Source organism: Rhincodon typus, chromosome 2 (genome assembly GCF_021869965.1).
Source record: "Rhincodon typus isolate 14 chromosome 2, sRhiTyp1.1, whole genome shotgun sequence".
NCBI lineage: Eukaryota > Metazoa > Chordata > Chondrichthyes > Orectolobiformes > Rhincodontidae > Rhincodon > Rhincodon typus.
Genome location: NC_063333.1, coordinates 2736626 through 2752834, shown reverse-complemented (window position 1 = coordinate 2752834; position 16209 = coordinate 2736626). Strand labels below are relative to the sequence as shown.

At 45.4% G+C, this 16209-nt stretch overlaps 1 protein-coding gene across 1 annotated transcript in view; it reads right to left on the bottom strand.

Annotated features, from left to right (window-relative positions):
- Nucleotides 1-16209, bottom strand: part of LOC109925660 (NFX1-type zinc finger-containing protein 1-like) — a 68797-nt gene that overhangs the window by 3653 nt on the left and 48935 nt on the right. Inside the window, exons 9-11 of the mRNA XM_048617633.1 lie at nucleotides 14106-14228; nucleotides 6083-6237; nucleotides 2235-2380 (exon numbers count right to left, since the gene is read on the bottom strand). Of these exons, the coding sequence (XP_048473590.1) occupies nucleotides 2235-2380; nucleotides 6083-6237; nucleotides 14106-14228 (424 nt within the window). The remainder of the gene's footprint in view (nucleotides 1-2234; nucleotides 2381-6082; nucleotides 6238-14105; nucleotides 14229-16209) is intronic.

Genomic DNA, 16209 nt, shown 5'->3' with positions numbered 1-16209 from the left:
GGCTGCTTGGCCTGCTGTGTTCATCCAGCCCTGCACCTTGTTGTCTTATATTCAGGCAGTTGGGTTTAGTTGAGAATGGTTTTGTGGTATGTACAGAAATGGCGGGCCGAAGGGCCTGCTCCGGTGTTTTATTGCTCTATGTTCCTTACTACCGCTGGACCTACACACTCACATCCAGCAGCTGGTACAGGACAATGCCCAGGTCTCATTAAACATTCCCCTCTCTTGGTTTGCTGCCATTCAAATAATAATCTGCTTTCCTAAAGTTGCTACCAAAGTGGGTAAACTCGTATTTATTCACATTCTAATGCCTCTGCCATGCACTGTGCATCCCACTCACTCAGCCCGTCCAAATCACACTACACCACCTCTGTATCCTACTCACAGCTCACCCTCCCACACAGCTTATCACCATGAGGCGAAGGAATGTGAGCTAGGCAACAGACAGGAACATGACTCCACCAAAATGGAGAGCATGGAAGTCTGCCCAAGGCCACCCGGAAGCTGAAGCAGGGCTCCTCTCAGAGCTTCCAAACTCTCGAGGAAGTTCCAGCCCAGCACTGGGAGGTATTTGCAGCTCACTGTTTTCCCTGTGCAGGACATGTTCAGGGTCCTACACAAGATCATGGTCCAGGGAAGATCACTCAACTTGTCAGTTCCACCCCTTTCACTGGCCACAGCATGCTCCTCAGCAACAAAAACGCCATTTTGCAGTTGGAAGGCCCTGATGAAATTCACCTCGGATTGTGAAGATTAATTGATCGACCAGGGTGTGATTCTGAATGTGCAGGCTTACATCCAACTGTGTGAGATGCTAAAGAGGCCCAATAAATGTCAAAGGAAATGATGCGTTGTCACATGACAAAGCCACAGGTAAAATGTTCCTCAAATGAAGCTCATCATCCATTGATTCTAAATATCTTTTCATTTTACAATGGGGGCAAGAATGGGAAGCAGAAGACAAAGGGGAATAAGCTGGTCTTTGAGGCCACTGTTGGGAACATGGCTGATCATAATTCCATTTGCCTCATTTCTCTCTGGATCCTTCAATATCATGTTATCTACAAGCATCTATCCATCCCTGTGACAGAAAGTTCATTCACAGGCACCCACACCCTTTCCTGTGGCCAATGGTTCATCTACATGATGAGTGTGGATAGTCAGAGTCTTTTCCCTGGTGTGGAAATGTCAAATACTATGGAGCATAGGTTTAAGGTGACAAGGGAAAAATTTAAGGGAAATATGCAAGGACAGTTCTTTTCTCCCCCATACAGAGAGTGGTAGGCGCCTGGAACTCAATGGTTTCTTTCTTAAATATAGTGTTATATGAGATAATGATTAATAGATGACAGTCATTCGCTGGATCATTTCTCAGGGCAATGTCTTAACCAATCAGTTGATCTGTCTGGTTTAAATTTAAACACACTCTGGCAGTTAACTATCAATCATCATTAACTGCTGTATACTCCATGGAAACATCGCTAGCAATCAGAACCAGCGCTGTCCTTTCATACAGTCTTAATGTTGTTTTCTCTTTACACTGGTATTTCTTGCATAGTGTCCTAAGGAGTACACAATGAAAATCTTCCACAAACTAACCCTTTTCTCACAAAGATCATTGATGTAAATTGTGACCCTGCTTCTGTCAGACAGAGAGAGGAATCTCTCACAGGATCCCAATGAGGGCATGTGGATTCTCTCACTGGATCCCAATGGGGGTATAAGGAATCTCTCACTAGATCCCAATGAGAGCATAAGAAATATCTTACTGGATCCCAATGACAGCATGAGGAATATCTCATGGATCCCAATGACAGCATGAAGAACATCTCACTGGATCTCAATGAGAGCGTGTGGAATCTCTCACTGGATCCCAACGGGAGCATGAGGAATCTCTCTCTGGTTCCCAATGAGAGTGTGTGGAATATCTCACTGGATCCCAATGACAGCATGAGTAATATCCTACTGGATCCCAATGACAGCATGAGGAATCTCAATGGATCCCATTGGGAGAGTGAGAAAAATGTACTTTGATCCCAGTGAGACAGCAATCAGAAATCCACCAGATCCCAATGAGGCCGCAAGAAAAACCAACTGGATCCCAATGAGATAGCAAATAAAACAACACTGGATCCTAATGAGAGGGCACAAGAGAAATGGCACTGGATCCCAACGAGACAGAGTGCGGAAAATGGCAGAGGATCCCAGGCCTTTCCATTACACATGACCTTTACCTGCTTGTAATCACCAATCATGATGAGGTGTTGACAAGATGGAGTCAGAGCAGCAACTACGTGAGCCTCCAACACCTCAGCCGCGTCTTCAACCAGGACAATCCGGGGCTCAACCTTCTGCAGCAGGGCCCGGTATTTGGCAGCTCCTGCAAATTAGGGGCAAAACACAAGGTAAAGCTCTGGGCATATGCGCAGGCAGGGAGTGTACAACAACCTTCATTGGTGTAGCACCTTTAGCATAACAAAACACATTGTGGTTAACTATCTATTGGCCGTCCGCAATGATCTGGCAGGCTACTGCATTGCATCAAATTCTGGTAGAACAGTTCCGAAGAAGAGTCATTCCAGACTCAAAACGTTAACAAAAACCGAAAGAACTGCGGATGCTGTAAATCAGGAACAAAAGCAGACGTTGCTGGAAAAGCTCAGCAGGTCTGGCAGCATCCACGCAGAAAAAATCTGAGGAAAGGTCACCGGACCTGAAACTTTAATTCTGATTTTTTTCTTCACAGATGCTGCCAGACCTGCTGAGCTTTTCTACCAACTTCTGTTTTTGTTCCTCAAAACGTTAACTTTTGTTTCGTCCCCAAACCACCAACCCAGGTTTTTGAAGCATTTTCTCAAAGGAAGGGGGATATATTTCCAAATCGACTGCTCTGTAACATACAGTGCCACTGGGTCAAAATCCTAGCAGTCCCTCCCTATTAGCACTGCGGAAGTGTCTTGATACCACATGGACTGCAGCGATTCAAAAAGGCAGCTCACCACCACCTTCACAAGGGCAACTAGGGACGGGCAATAAACACTGGGCCCAGCCAGGAACACCCACATCCCATTTTAAAAAAAAATTAAGGCTTTTGTTTGTCATTTATATAAGTGATTTGAATGAGAATATAGAAGGCACGGTTAGTAAATTTGCAGACGACACCAAAATTGGTGGCATAGTAGACAGTGAAGAAGGTTTTCAAAGATTACAAAGAGATCCTGATCAAATGGGTCAATGGGCTGAAAAATGGCAGAAGGAGTTCAATCTGGATAAATGCGAGGTATCGCATTTTTGGTACAATAAACAAGGATAGGGCTTATACAATTAATTGTAGGGCCTTGGATAGTGTTGTGGAACAGAGGGACCTAGGAATGCAGGTACATAACTCTTTGAAGTTTGTGCCACATATAGATAGGGTGGTTAAAAAGGCATTTGGCACGCTTGCCTTCATTGCTCCGTCTTTTGACTACAGGAGTTGGGACATTGTGTTGAGGTTGTACAGGACATTGGTGAGGCCTCTTCTGGAATTCTGTGTCCAGTTATGGTCGTCCAGTTTTCGGAAGGATATTATTAAGCTGACGAGGGTTCAGAAGAGGTTTACCAGTAGGTAGGATCAAGGAAAACCCTAAAGCTTTCTATAGGTATGTCAGGAATAAAAGAATGACTAGAGTAAGATTAGGGCCAGTCAAGGACAGTAGTGGGAAGTTGTGCGTGGAGTCTGAAGAGATAGGAGAGGTGCTAAATGCATATTTTTCGTCAGTATTCACACAGGAAAAAGACAATGTTGTCGAGGAGAATACTGAGATACAGGCTATTAGACTAGACGGGATTGAGGTTCATAAGGAGGAGGTGTTAGCAATTCTGGAAAGTGTGAAGATAGATAAATCCCCTGGGCCGAATGGGATTTATCCTAGGATTCTCTGGGACGCTAGAGAGGAGATTGCAGAGCCTTTGGCTTTGATCTTTATGTCATCATTGTCTTCAGGAATAGTGCCAGAAGACTGGAGACTAGCAAATGTTGTCCCCTTGTTCAAGAAGGGGAGTAGAGACAACCCTGGTAATTATAGACCAGTGAGCCCTACTTCGGTTGTGGGTAAAGTGTTGGAAAGGATTATAAGAGATAGGATTTATAATCATCTAGAAAGGAATAATTTGATTAAGGATAGTCAACACGGTTTTGTGAAGGGTAGGTCGTGCCTCACAAACCTTATTGAGTTCTTTGAGAAGGTGACCAAACAGGTGGATGAGGGTAAAGCGGTTGATGTGGTGTATATGGATTTCAGTAAAGCGTTTGATAAGGTTCCCCATGGTAGGCTATTGCAGAAAATACGGAGATATGGGATTGAGCGTGATTTAGCGGTTTGGATCAGAAATTGGCTAGCTGTAAGAAGACAGAGGGTGGTGGTTGATGGGAAATGTTCATCCTGGAGTTCAGTTACTAGTGGTGTACCTCAAGGATCTGTTTTGGGGCCACTGCTGTTTGTAATTTTTATAAATGACCTGGATGAGGGCGTAGAAGGATGGGTTAGTAAATTTGCGGATGACACCAAAGTCGGTGGAGTGCAGCGCTCCCTCAGCGCTGACCCTCCGACAGTGCGGCGCTCCCTCAGTGCTGACCCTCCGACAGTGCGGCACTCCCTCAGCGCTGACCGTCCGACAGTGCGGCGCTCCATCAGTGCTGACCCTCCCACAGTGTTTGAATCATCTGCCAGGGCAGGATTCGAACCCAGATCCCCAGAATGTTATCTGGGTCTCTGGGTTAACAGTCCAGCAATAATACCACTAAGGCCATTGCCCCTCAAGTTCCCATTTGTTCTTTCCCCTCTTACCTTAAACTGACGGCCTCCAGTCCTCATTTTCCCAACCCTGGAAAAAAGACTGAGTGCATTGACCCTATCCATGCCTCTCATGATCTTATACACTTCTATAAGATACCCCTCAGTCTCCTACGTTCTAAAGAAAAATGTCCTAGCTTGTCCAACCTCTCTCTATAATTCAGTCCCTGGAGTCCTGGCAACATCCTTGTAAATCTGAATTGGATGATAGCATTAATTATATTTAACATTCCCTCACCTTTTCAGTCTCAGAATGATTCAAACACTGTGGGAGCGCCGCACTGTCCGAGGGTCAGTGCTGAGGGAGCGCCGCACTGTCGGAGGGTCAGTGCTGAGGGAGCGCCGCTCTGTCGGGGGGTCAGTGCTGAGGGAGCGCCGCACTGTCGGAGGGTCAGTGCTGAGGGAGCGCCGCACTGTCGGAGGGTCAGTGCTGAGGGAGCGCCGCACTGTCGGAGGGTCAGCGCTGAGGGAGTGGGCACTGTCGGAGGGTCAACGCTGAGGGAGCGCCGCACTGTCGGAGGGTCAGCGCTGCACAGTTGATATTGCTGTTTTAGAATAAAAAAAGGCCCTCTTTGCCTTCCCAAATGAAGGTGAAATATCATAAGCTCTTAATTGGTGTCCTCTGACCATCACTAAAAGAAACAGAGTCTGTTCTCCCTGACTGGTGGTGGTGCTTGCTGTGTACAGGTTGCCTGCTGTACCACTATTTAACACAGCTGTACTAGTGAAAAACCGTTTTACACCCCCTGACAGTGTGAAACCAGTTTGATGTAAACACAATCATTTCTTGTCACTGGATTGCAGGTGAATGTGACCACCACTTATGGACCACCTCTTATATAGGGGGAGGCGATGGCCTAGTGGTATTATCGCTGGACTATTAATCCTGGATTTTGGGGACCTGGGTTTGAATCCCACCAGAGCAGATGGTGCGCTTTGAATTCAATAAAATATCTGGAATTAAGAGTCTAATGATGACCATGAATCCATTGTTGATTGTTGGAAAAACCCATCTGGTTCACTAATGCCCTTTAGGGAAGGAAACTGCCATCCTTACCTGGTCTGGCCTACATGTGACTCCAGACCCACAGCAATGTGGTTGACTCTTAACTGCCCTCTGGGCAATTAGGGATGGACAATAAATGCTGCCTGGCCAGCAACGCCCTCATCCCGTGAATGAATTAAAAAAAAAACCCTCTTTGATGTTGATCTTTCCCACAACTTGACTCAATATGTTAAACGGATACCTGTGGTCGTCATGGCAATCACATCAGCTGTTTTCAGGAGCATCGCATCCTCCTCAGCAATCAGCTCAGACAGTTCCTGTGTCTTCTCTTCATACAATTTCACATGTTTATTGATGGAGGCTTGGAGCTTCTCCTCGTAGGCCATTCTCCATTTCCTACAAAAACACAGCTCCACTCTTCATCTGGACTCTTTCATTATCATCTTTCACCGACAGGATTATCGTAGTTCTCACTGCTTTTGGTGTGGGACAATAGTGTTTCAAACAATCCCAGGGCAGGTACAGCATCGGCTTACAGTACATAGAACAATACAGCACAGGACAGGCCCTTCAACCCACCATGTCTGTGCTGACCATGATGCCATTCTAAAACAAATCCCATCTGCCTGCATATGGTCAGTGTCCTTCTATTTGCTGCCTGTTCATATGTCTGTCTGAATGCCTCTTAAATGTTGCGATTGTATCTGCCTCTACCACCAGCATCACATTCCAGGCAACTACCACCCTCTGTTCAAAAGAAACTTTGCCTCGCAGATTCTATTTACATTTTCCCCCTCTCACCTTAATCCTATGTCTCCTAGATTTTGACATTACCACCCTGGGAAAAAGACTCCCACTACACCCTATCTGTGCCTCTCAATTTTATAAGGTCAAAAATCACACAACACCAGATTGTAGTTCATTTGAAAACACAAGCTTTCAGAGTCTCATTCCTTCTTCAGGTGTTAGGGACAGAGGTGACATCAGGCACAGAATTTATAAGCAAAAGATCAAAGGATCACAGAACTGACGCAAATGTGTTGAACAAACCTAAGACGGCTGTTAAATCTTTAATCAGTTAGAAAGGAGATGTGGGTTTTAATTGATTAATATTCAAATCCCAGAATTTCTTTCAAGTCACTGCCCTGAGCTAACTAAAGATTTTATTAGTATACCAGAGGTGACATTCCAGCTCAGACAATGCATTTTAAGTGTGTAGCCTTGTTTAGAATCTGACTGTGTATCAACTTCATTTCCAAAGTAGGTATTTATAAAATGCCATATTGACTGTCTACAAATGGTGTGCTTTTTGAACAAAATAGAACGTAGCTGCAAATGCAAATTCACCCCATAGATTTATATGTGTGTGCAAGTGCGCACGTGTGTGTGCGTGTGCGCACATGTGTGCACGCGCACGCGCACGCGCGCTTGAGAATGTGCAAGTGTGTGTGCATGAGAGAGTGTGTGCATGAGTGTGTATGAGTGTGTATAGTGCGGTGGGATCGCCTGAAGTGCAACATGTACCCAGGATCCCGGATGAGGCCGTCCTCATGGGTACCGAGCTTGGCCGTCAGCCTCTGTGCGGCAACTCTGCATTGTTGGGTATCCCAAGTTTGCCTTGGAGGACGTGTACCCGAAGATTCGAGGCCGAATGTCCTTGACAGCTGAAGTGTCCCCCACTGGGAAGGAACATCCCTATCAGGCGATTGTTGCGCGGTGTCCATTCATCCGTTGTCATAGTGTCTGCACGGTTTCACCGATTTACCATGTCAAGGGGTATCCTTGCCTGCAGCGTATGAGACTGACAACGTTGGCCGAGTCACATGAGCATCTGCTGTGTACGTGTGGTGGGTGATGTTCTCACGTGTGATGTAGTGTCTATGTCTTGCAGAGATTACCATGGCAGAGTTGTATAGTGTTGTGGTCGATGTTGTCCTGAAGGCTGGGTAGTTTGCTGCCAGCAATGGTCTGTTTAAGGTTTGGCGGTTGTTTGAAGGCGAGAAATGGAGACGTGGGGAAGATCCTGGCGAGGTGTTCGCCGTCATCGATTATGTGTTGAAGGCTGCGAAGAACATGGCATAGTTTCTCTGCTCCGAGGAAGTACTGAACGATGAAGGGTACCCTATCGGTCGTGTCCCGTGTCTGTCTTCTGAGGAGATCATTATGGTTTTTCACTGAGGCATGTCGGAACTAGTGATCGATGAGCATCGTATCCTGTTCCTATGAGGGCGTCCTTCAACACGTTCAGGTGTCCATCTCGTTCCTCCTCATTTGAACAGATCCTGTGTATGCGTAGGGCTTCTCCATAGGGGATGGCTGTTTTAATATGTTTAGGGTGGAAGCTGGAGAAGCGTAGCATCCTGAAGTTATCTGTGGGTTTGCAGTAGAGTGAGGTATTGAGGTGTCCATCCCTGATGAAGATGCGCGTGTCCAAGAATGAGACTGATTCTAAAGAGTAGTCCGTGGTAAGTCTGATAGTGGGGTGAAACTTGCTGATATCGCTACGTAGTTGTTTCAGTGATTCCTTGTCATGAGTACATTGATAGAACCTTTAGTTATCTCGGAGCAGTGACTTGAAAGAATTTCTGGGATTTGCATATTAATCAATCAAAACCTGCATCTCCTTTCTAACTGATTCAAGGTTTAGCAGCCATCTTAGGTTTGTTCAATTCACTTGTATGACCCTTTGATCTTTTGCTTGTAAATTCTGCATCTGATACCACCTCTCTCGCTAACACCTGAAGAAGGAGCGAGACTCCGAAAGCTGATTTTTTCAAATAAACCTGTTGAACTATAACTTGGTGTCGTGTGATTTTTTTTTTACCTTGTCCACCCCAGTCCAATACCGGCACCTCTACATCATCTCAATTTTATATACTTCTACTAAGTTCCTCATTCAGCCTCGGACACTCTAGCAAAAACAATCCAAGTTTGTCCATCATCTTCTTACAGCTAATACACTAATCAGGCAACATCCTGGTAAACCTCTTTTGCACCCTCTCCAAAACTTCCACCTTCTTCCTTTTGAATGACAATCACAACTGCACATAACATTCCAAGTGTGGCCTAACTAAAGTTTTAAACAGCTGTAACATGACTCGCCAACTGTTATACTCAATGTCCTGACCAATGAAAGTAAGCATGCTGTCCATGTCCTTCACTATCCTATCACTTGTGTATCCCCTTCCAGGGAGCTATGCACTTGCATCCCAAAATCCCTCTGAATATCAATGCCCCTAAGAGTCCTGCCATTTATATTATAATTTTACCTTTTGCATTTGACCTCATAAAATACATCGCCTCACACTTGTCTGGATCACACCCCATCTGACATTTCTCCACCCAACTTTCCAACTGATCTATATTCTGCTATGTCCTTTGATAACCTTCCTTAATTTCTAAAATGACACCAATTTTTGTGTCAGCTGAAAACTTACTATTCAGACTACCTACATTTTCATTTATTTATATTTATTTGTATATAATAATGATTTGAATGAAAATGTAAGTGTCTGATTAATATATATATATATACACATACATATATATGGAACACCAGTGGTCTCAGATTTCCAATCAGATAAACACACCTCACAACTACCCTCTGTCTTCTATGACTAACTTAATTCTGTAGCCAATTTACCATGGATCCCATGTGACTTAATCTTCTGGACCAACCCACTATGAGAGACCTTGTTAAGTGTTTTTGTAAAGTCTGAATATACATCATCCACCAGCCTACACACATCAATCATTTCTTTCAAAAACTCAATCAAATTTGTGAGATATTTGGATACAGAACTGGCTCAAAAGCAGAAGACAGAGGGTGGTGGTGCAGGATGGCTTTTCAGACTGGAGGCCTGTTACCAGAAGTGTGCCACAAGGATTGGTGCTGGGTCCACTGCTTTTCTTCTTTTATATACATGATTCGGATGTAAACTTAGGAGGTATGGTTAATCAGTTTGCAGATGACACCAAACTTGGTGGTGTAGTGGACAGCAAAGAAGGTTACCTCAGAGTACAACAGGATCTTGATCAGATGGGCCAATGGGCTGAGGAGTGGCAGATGGAGTTTAATTTAGATAAATGTGAGGTGCTGCATTTTGCAAAGGCAAATCAGGGCAGGACTTATACACTTCATGGTAAGGTCCTGGGGAGTGTTGCTGAACAAAGAGATACCAAAGACGTTTGGTATGCTTGCCATTATTGGTCAGTGCATTGAGTATAGGAGGGTCTGTTTCTGTGCTGTGCACCTCTATGACTCTATGACTGTATAATACCTCCCTGATGCTGACTGTGCCTAATAAGTCCATTTTTTCCGAATGTGAGTAAATCCTGTGTCTAAGATTCTTCTCCAATAGTTTCTCTCCCACTGGCATTAGGTTCACCAGCCTATAATTTCCTAGATTATGGCTGCTGGCCTTCTTAAACAAAGGAACAACATTGGCTATTCTCCAGTCTTCTGGGGCCTCGCCTGTGTCTAAAGAGGATACAAAGATCTCTGTCACGGCCCCAGCAATCTTTATCCTTGTGTCCTTCAGTATTCCGGGATAGATCCCATCAGGCCCTTGGGACTCATCTACCTTAATGATTTAAAGACACCTAATACCTCTCCTTCTTAATATTGACATGCCCTAGAATATTAACATACCTCTCCCTAATCTTACCATCATCCATATCTTTCCCCTTGGTGAATACCAATGTGAAGTACTCATTAAGGATCTCATCCATTTTCTCTGACTCCATGCATAAATTCCCTCCTTTGTTCTGGAGTGGGCCTACCCTTTCCCTAGTTACCTTCTTGCTCCTCTCCTTAATCCTACTCGCCAAGGACATTTCAAGGCTCCTTTTAACCTTCCTAATTCCTTGTTTAAGCTCTTTCCTGCTTCTTTCATATTCCTCAAGGGCCTTGTCTGATTTCAGTTTCCTAAACTTACAAACACTTCCTTTTTTTGTGACTAAATTTTCGATATCTCTTGTCATTCAGGATTCCTAAATCTTTCCTTATCTTTCATCCTCACGGAAGCATGCTAGTCCTGAACTCTGACAAACTTCTTTTAAAAGGCTCCCACATGTCAGATGTAGATTTACCCTCAAACAGCTGACCTCAATCTAATTTCTCCAGTTCCTGCCTAATATTGTTAGAATTAGCCTTACCTCAATTTAGCACTTTCACCCGAGGACCAGCTTTATCCTTATCCAAAGCTATCTTAAAACTGACAGAATTATGATCACTGTTCCCAAAATGCTCCCCTAGTGAATCTTCAATCACCTGGCCAGTTCATTCCCTAATACAAGGTGTTATACAGCCCCTTTCCTAGATGGATATTCTCAGGACAGGGCAGGACAGGGTTATATACAGAGTAAAGCTGCTTCTACACTGTCTCTATCAAACACAACCAGGACAGGGACAGCACCGGGTTAGATACAGAGTAAAGCTCCCTCTACACAGTCCCTGTCACTTACTCCAAATGCTGCTTTGTCAAGTAAAAGCATCTTTCAGGATCAATATTAAAATGATCCCCTTTTCGAAATTGCTGAATTGTCCTGGAGATTTTTTAATTTATTTATTCATCTGTGGGATGTGGGTGTCGCTAGCTGGGCCCAGCATTTATTGCCCATCCCCAGTTACCCCTTGAGAAGGTGGTGGTGAACTGCCTTCTTGAACCACTGCAGCCCACCTGCTGTGGGCTGACCCACAATGCCCTGATAGAGGTGATTCCAGGATTTTGACCCAGCAACAATGAAGGAATGGTGATATATTTCCAAATCAGGATCGTGAGTGGCTTGGAGGGGAACTTGCAGGGGCTGGTGTTCCTGTGTATCTGCTGCCCTTGTCCTTCTAGATGTAAGTGGTTATGGGTTTGAGAGGTGCTGTCCAAGGTTCTTTGGTGAATTTCTGCAGGAATTCATGACTCAGCCACAGCAGGAGAAAGGTCAGACAGAGAAAGACAGGAAAACAAAAATGCTGGCTTCTCAAAAAGTTTCTTTCGAACCTTTTTGTTTAGTACTTGTCAAAGTATGAAGCTGCATATTTGATATTTGCCTGACTGAAGAATTGTCCAATTAGAGAAGAATTGGCTTGATGTGACAGTCTGTGTTACATGACAGACAGGTCAGATGACCAATGGTAGGTCCACAGGGGAGCAGCTGGTGTATGTGGCTGGGCATGTAATGATGCCCTCAGAATCATGTCCAACCAATCGACTTATCCTGAGGAAGGGTCACCAGACCCAAAATGTTAACTCTGCTTTTTATCTTCACAGATGCTGCCAGACCTGCTGAGCTTTTAGTGACTTCTGTTTATGTTCCTGATTTACAAAATCCACATTTCTTACAGTTTTTATTTGATGAAGCTATCCTGTTCCTGGATCAGCACATGGCACTGCTTGGCAAGGAAGACAGAACGCTTGGCAGGATCTATCTCATACTTAGTGATCAACCAACAACACAAGTGATCCGCTCGTTATCACCATGCCATTTGAGAGATCTTGCTGAGCTTATTCATCTGTGGAGTTTTGTTACAATGGAGGGTCCAAACCCTGAAATACTATAGCCATGTGTAGTCCTTAATTCCAAAATGTATTTTTAAAAGAATGTTGCTGAGGCGAAATAACTGTTGGTGTAAATTCTGTGCCAGCTAGCCACAATCTGGGTCTGGACCTTATGGGATGTAACAACTAAAGAAACATTCTGGTCTGAGATGTCTCATGACCCCAAAGATACTATGTCCTGCACAACAGCAGATCACCCTCTGCGGATTATGTCCCAAACCACAGACACATGTTGTATTCTTCTGCTTGAAAAATACAAAAAGATGGGGTTAAAAAGACTGTTCAACACTACTGGAGTATGTGGGACTGAATATTCTCATATGCACTAGCCTGGGTATGAGCATTAGTGTGCTTTGAACGCCACAAAGAACTATCCCCTAGGCACCCCCGTAATGCAGGTAAAAGGGACACTCCCACTCTGAGTATTAGAAGTCAGCTAGCTAGCAGCTACATAAAAGGGAAACAAGAGGACTCTCTTTCACCCTGCATGCTGGAATTCAATCACAGTCAAAAGGAATTAGAACAGAATCTCAAACAATGTGCAAAGACTAAGGATTGTGAAACCAACTGTTCAAACTCATGGTAACCACCATTGCAGTGTTCAACTATCTGCTCTTTACAAACAATTCAGAGACTGATCCACATAATCTTGGTCTAAAATTTTCATGCTATTGGGGTTCCCTTTTATATCTAATCTTTGCATATGTGGCACATATCTAATGTTCCCCACACTTAATTATTAATAAAGTCACTCATTAATTCAGGAAAGCCAAGTTAAATTGATTCCTATTGAAGCTTGTCCACCATCTACAAGGCACAAGTCAGGAGTGTGATGGAATACTCCCCACTTGCTGGGATGAGTGCAGCCCCAACAACACTCAAGAAGCTTGTCACCATCCAGGACAAAGCAGCCGCTTGATTGGCACCACATCCACAAACATTCACTCCCTCCACCACCGACGCTCAGTAACAGCAGTGTGTACTATCGACAAGATGCTCTGCAGAAATTCACCAAAGATCCTCAGACAGCACCTTCCAAACCCATGACCGCTTCACCTGGAAGGACAAGGGCAGCAGATAAATGGGAACACCATCTCCTGCAAGTTCCCCTCCAAGCCACTCACCATTCTGACTTGGAAATATATTGCTGGTCCTTCACTGTCACTGGGTCAAAATCTTGGAAATCCCAGCTGCAACCCCCCCCAAGGGCATTATGGGTCGATCCACAGCAGGTGGACTGCAGCGGTTCAAGAAGGCAGCTCACCACCACCTTCTCAAGGGCAGCTAGGGACGGGCAAGAAATGCTGGCCAGCCAGCAACGTCCACACCCCAAAAGTGAATAAAAAAATTTCCTTTTGAAGCAGAAGTTAACTTTGGTCAGGGAGAAAGGGAGGGAATCCTTCATAAATTCACCTTGTTATTACCAACCGCGGAGGTGGGTGAACAATGAAGGGGGAGCCAGTATATCCCTCTTCACCCCAGAGTTTAACAGTTTAGGGTACTGGATTGGAGAATCTTGCCTGGGGTTTCAAAAACATTTCCTGCATTGCAACAGTGATTAATTTCAACAGAAAGGATTCATTGGGTGCGAAGAATGTTGAGACGCCCCGAGGTTATGAAGGGAGTAATGTAAATGGATGTCCTGTTTCTCTCTTTAGTTTTATCACCCTTGTATTTTACCACACAGCAGTGCCATCACTCACGGGTTACCTGTATAAACGCCACCGATCGTTAAGGTCTAGCTCCCAGGCATTCTGGATGTTCCGAACTTCCTCCTCCTCCATGATGTTTTGATTTCCCAAATTTTTCTGAATTGCCCTTGCATCTGCATCACTACAAAAACAAGAAAGTGAAGAGCTGTTTATCTATTTCTAAGCATAGTCCCCCACCGGCCAGCATGGGCTTCGACCGATACACCACATGGGCTTCGACCGACCCCCTCGAGTTTCAACAGGTCGTTTAGGCCTTGACTGATGCACACCAACACTGGTCTCAACTGACCTCCACAGGCTTCGAACAACCTCCTCAAGCCCATCCAGTTCCTTTCAGCCTCCACCAGCAGCACAGGCTTCAACCAACTCACTTTTCAAACAACAACATATCTGCGCCAGCCTCGATGAACAACCACAGGCCCCAGTGCCCTCACCCAGGCCTTGAAAGACCCTCACTCAGGCCTTGACCAGGTCCCTTGCTTTGACCAGTCAGCACAGGCCTCAAAAAAAAAACAAAACTCTCTTGGGCCTCGGGACTAACCTGTACTCACAAGGTCCCTTACCCTCAACTGACCCACATGGATGTTAACTGATCTCCTCAAGCACATCCCTGCCATTCCACACCTGTGCTTGCCTTTCAGTTGTTTCAGCGGCGGGAGTCCGGGAGGAAGTGTGAGGGCAGCCTGGGAAGGTAAGCTTTTCGATTATAAAAGACTTACCTCGCGTGACTCCGTTTTTGGAGTAAGTGAGGTAATATATTTGGGCGGTTGCTTTACCCGAAATACTACCTAGGTAGTGTCTCCCACCCATCCTCCTCCTCTAACCAAAAAAAAAGGTTCTGAGCACTGATTTGGTAAGGCTACTAGTTTTTTTTTATTTGTCTGTTTGGGAATTCAGAATAGTGGGAATGGATGTTAGGGCAGTTGTATGCTCCTCCTGTAGAATGTGGGAGGTAAGGGTCACCACGAGTGTCCCCACTGACTTCATCTGCGGGAAGTGCACCCAACTCCAGCTCCTCGGGAACCGTGTTAGTGAACTGGAGCTGGAGCTAGATGAACTTTGGATCATTCGGGAGGCTGAGGGGGTAATTGAGAGGAGTTACAGGGAGGTAGTCACACCTCAGGTACAGGAAAAAAGTAGATGGTTACAGTCAGGGGACGGAAAGGGAACAGGCAGACAGTGCAGGGATCCCCTGTGGCCGTTCCTCTCAAAAACAAGTATACCGTTTTGGATACTGTTGGGGGGGACGACTTACCAGGGGTAAGCCATGGGGTACAGGTCTCTGGCACAGAGTCTGTCCCTGTTGCTCAGAAGGGAAGGGGGGAGAGGAGGAGAGCATTAGTCATTGGGGACTCCATAGTTAGGGGGACAGATAGGAGATTCTGTGGGAACGAGAGAGACTCGCGGTTGGTGTGTTGCCTCCCAGGTGCCAGGGTCCGTGATGTCTCGGGTCGTGTTTTCGGGATCCTTAAGGGGGAAGGGGAGCAGCCCCAAGTCATGGTCCACATAGGCACCAACAACATAGGTAGGAAAAGGGATGGGGACGTAAGGCAGAAATTCAAGGAGCTAGGGTGGAAGCTTAGAGCTAGAACAAACAGAGTTGTTATCTCTGGTTTGTTACCCGTGCCATGTGCTAGCGAGGCGAGGAATAGGGAGAGAGAGCAGTTGAACACGTGGCTACAGGGATGGTACAGGAGGGAGGGATTCAGATACCTGGATAATTGGGGCTCATTCTGGGGTAGATGGGACCTCTACAAACGGGATGGTCTACACCTGAACCAGAGGGGTACCAATATTCTCGGGGGGAAATTTGCTAATGCTCTTCAGGAGGGTTTAAACTAATTCAGCAGGGGGATGGGAACCTGAATTGTAGCTCCAGTGTTGAGGAGGTTGAGAGTAGTGAGGTCATGAATAAGGTTTCAAGGTCGCAGGAGTGTACCGGCAGGCAGGAAGGTGGTTTGAAGTGTGTCTACTTCAACGCCAGGAGCATCCGGAATAAGGTGGGTGAACTTGCAGCATGGGTTGGTACCTGGGACTTCAATGTTGTGGCCATTTCGGAGACATGGATAGAGCAGGGACAGGAATGGTTGTTGCAGGTTCCG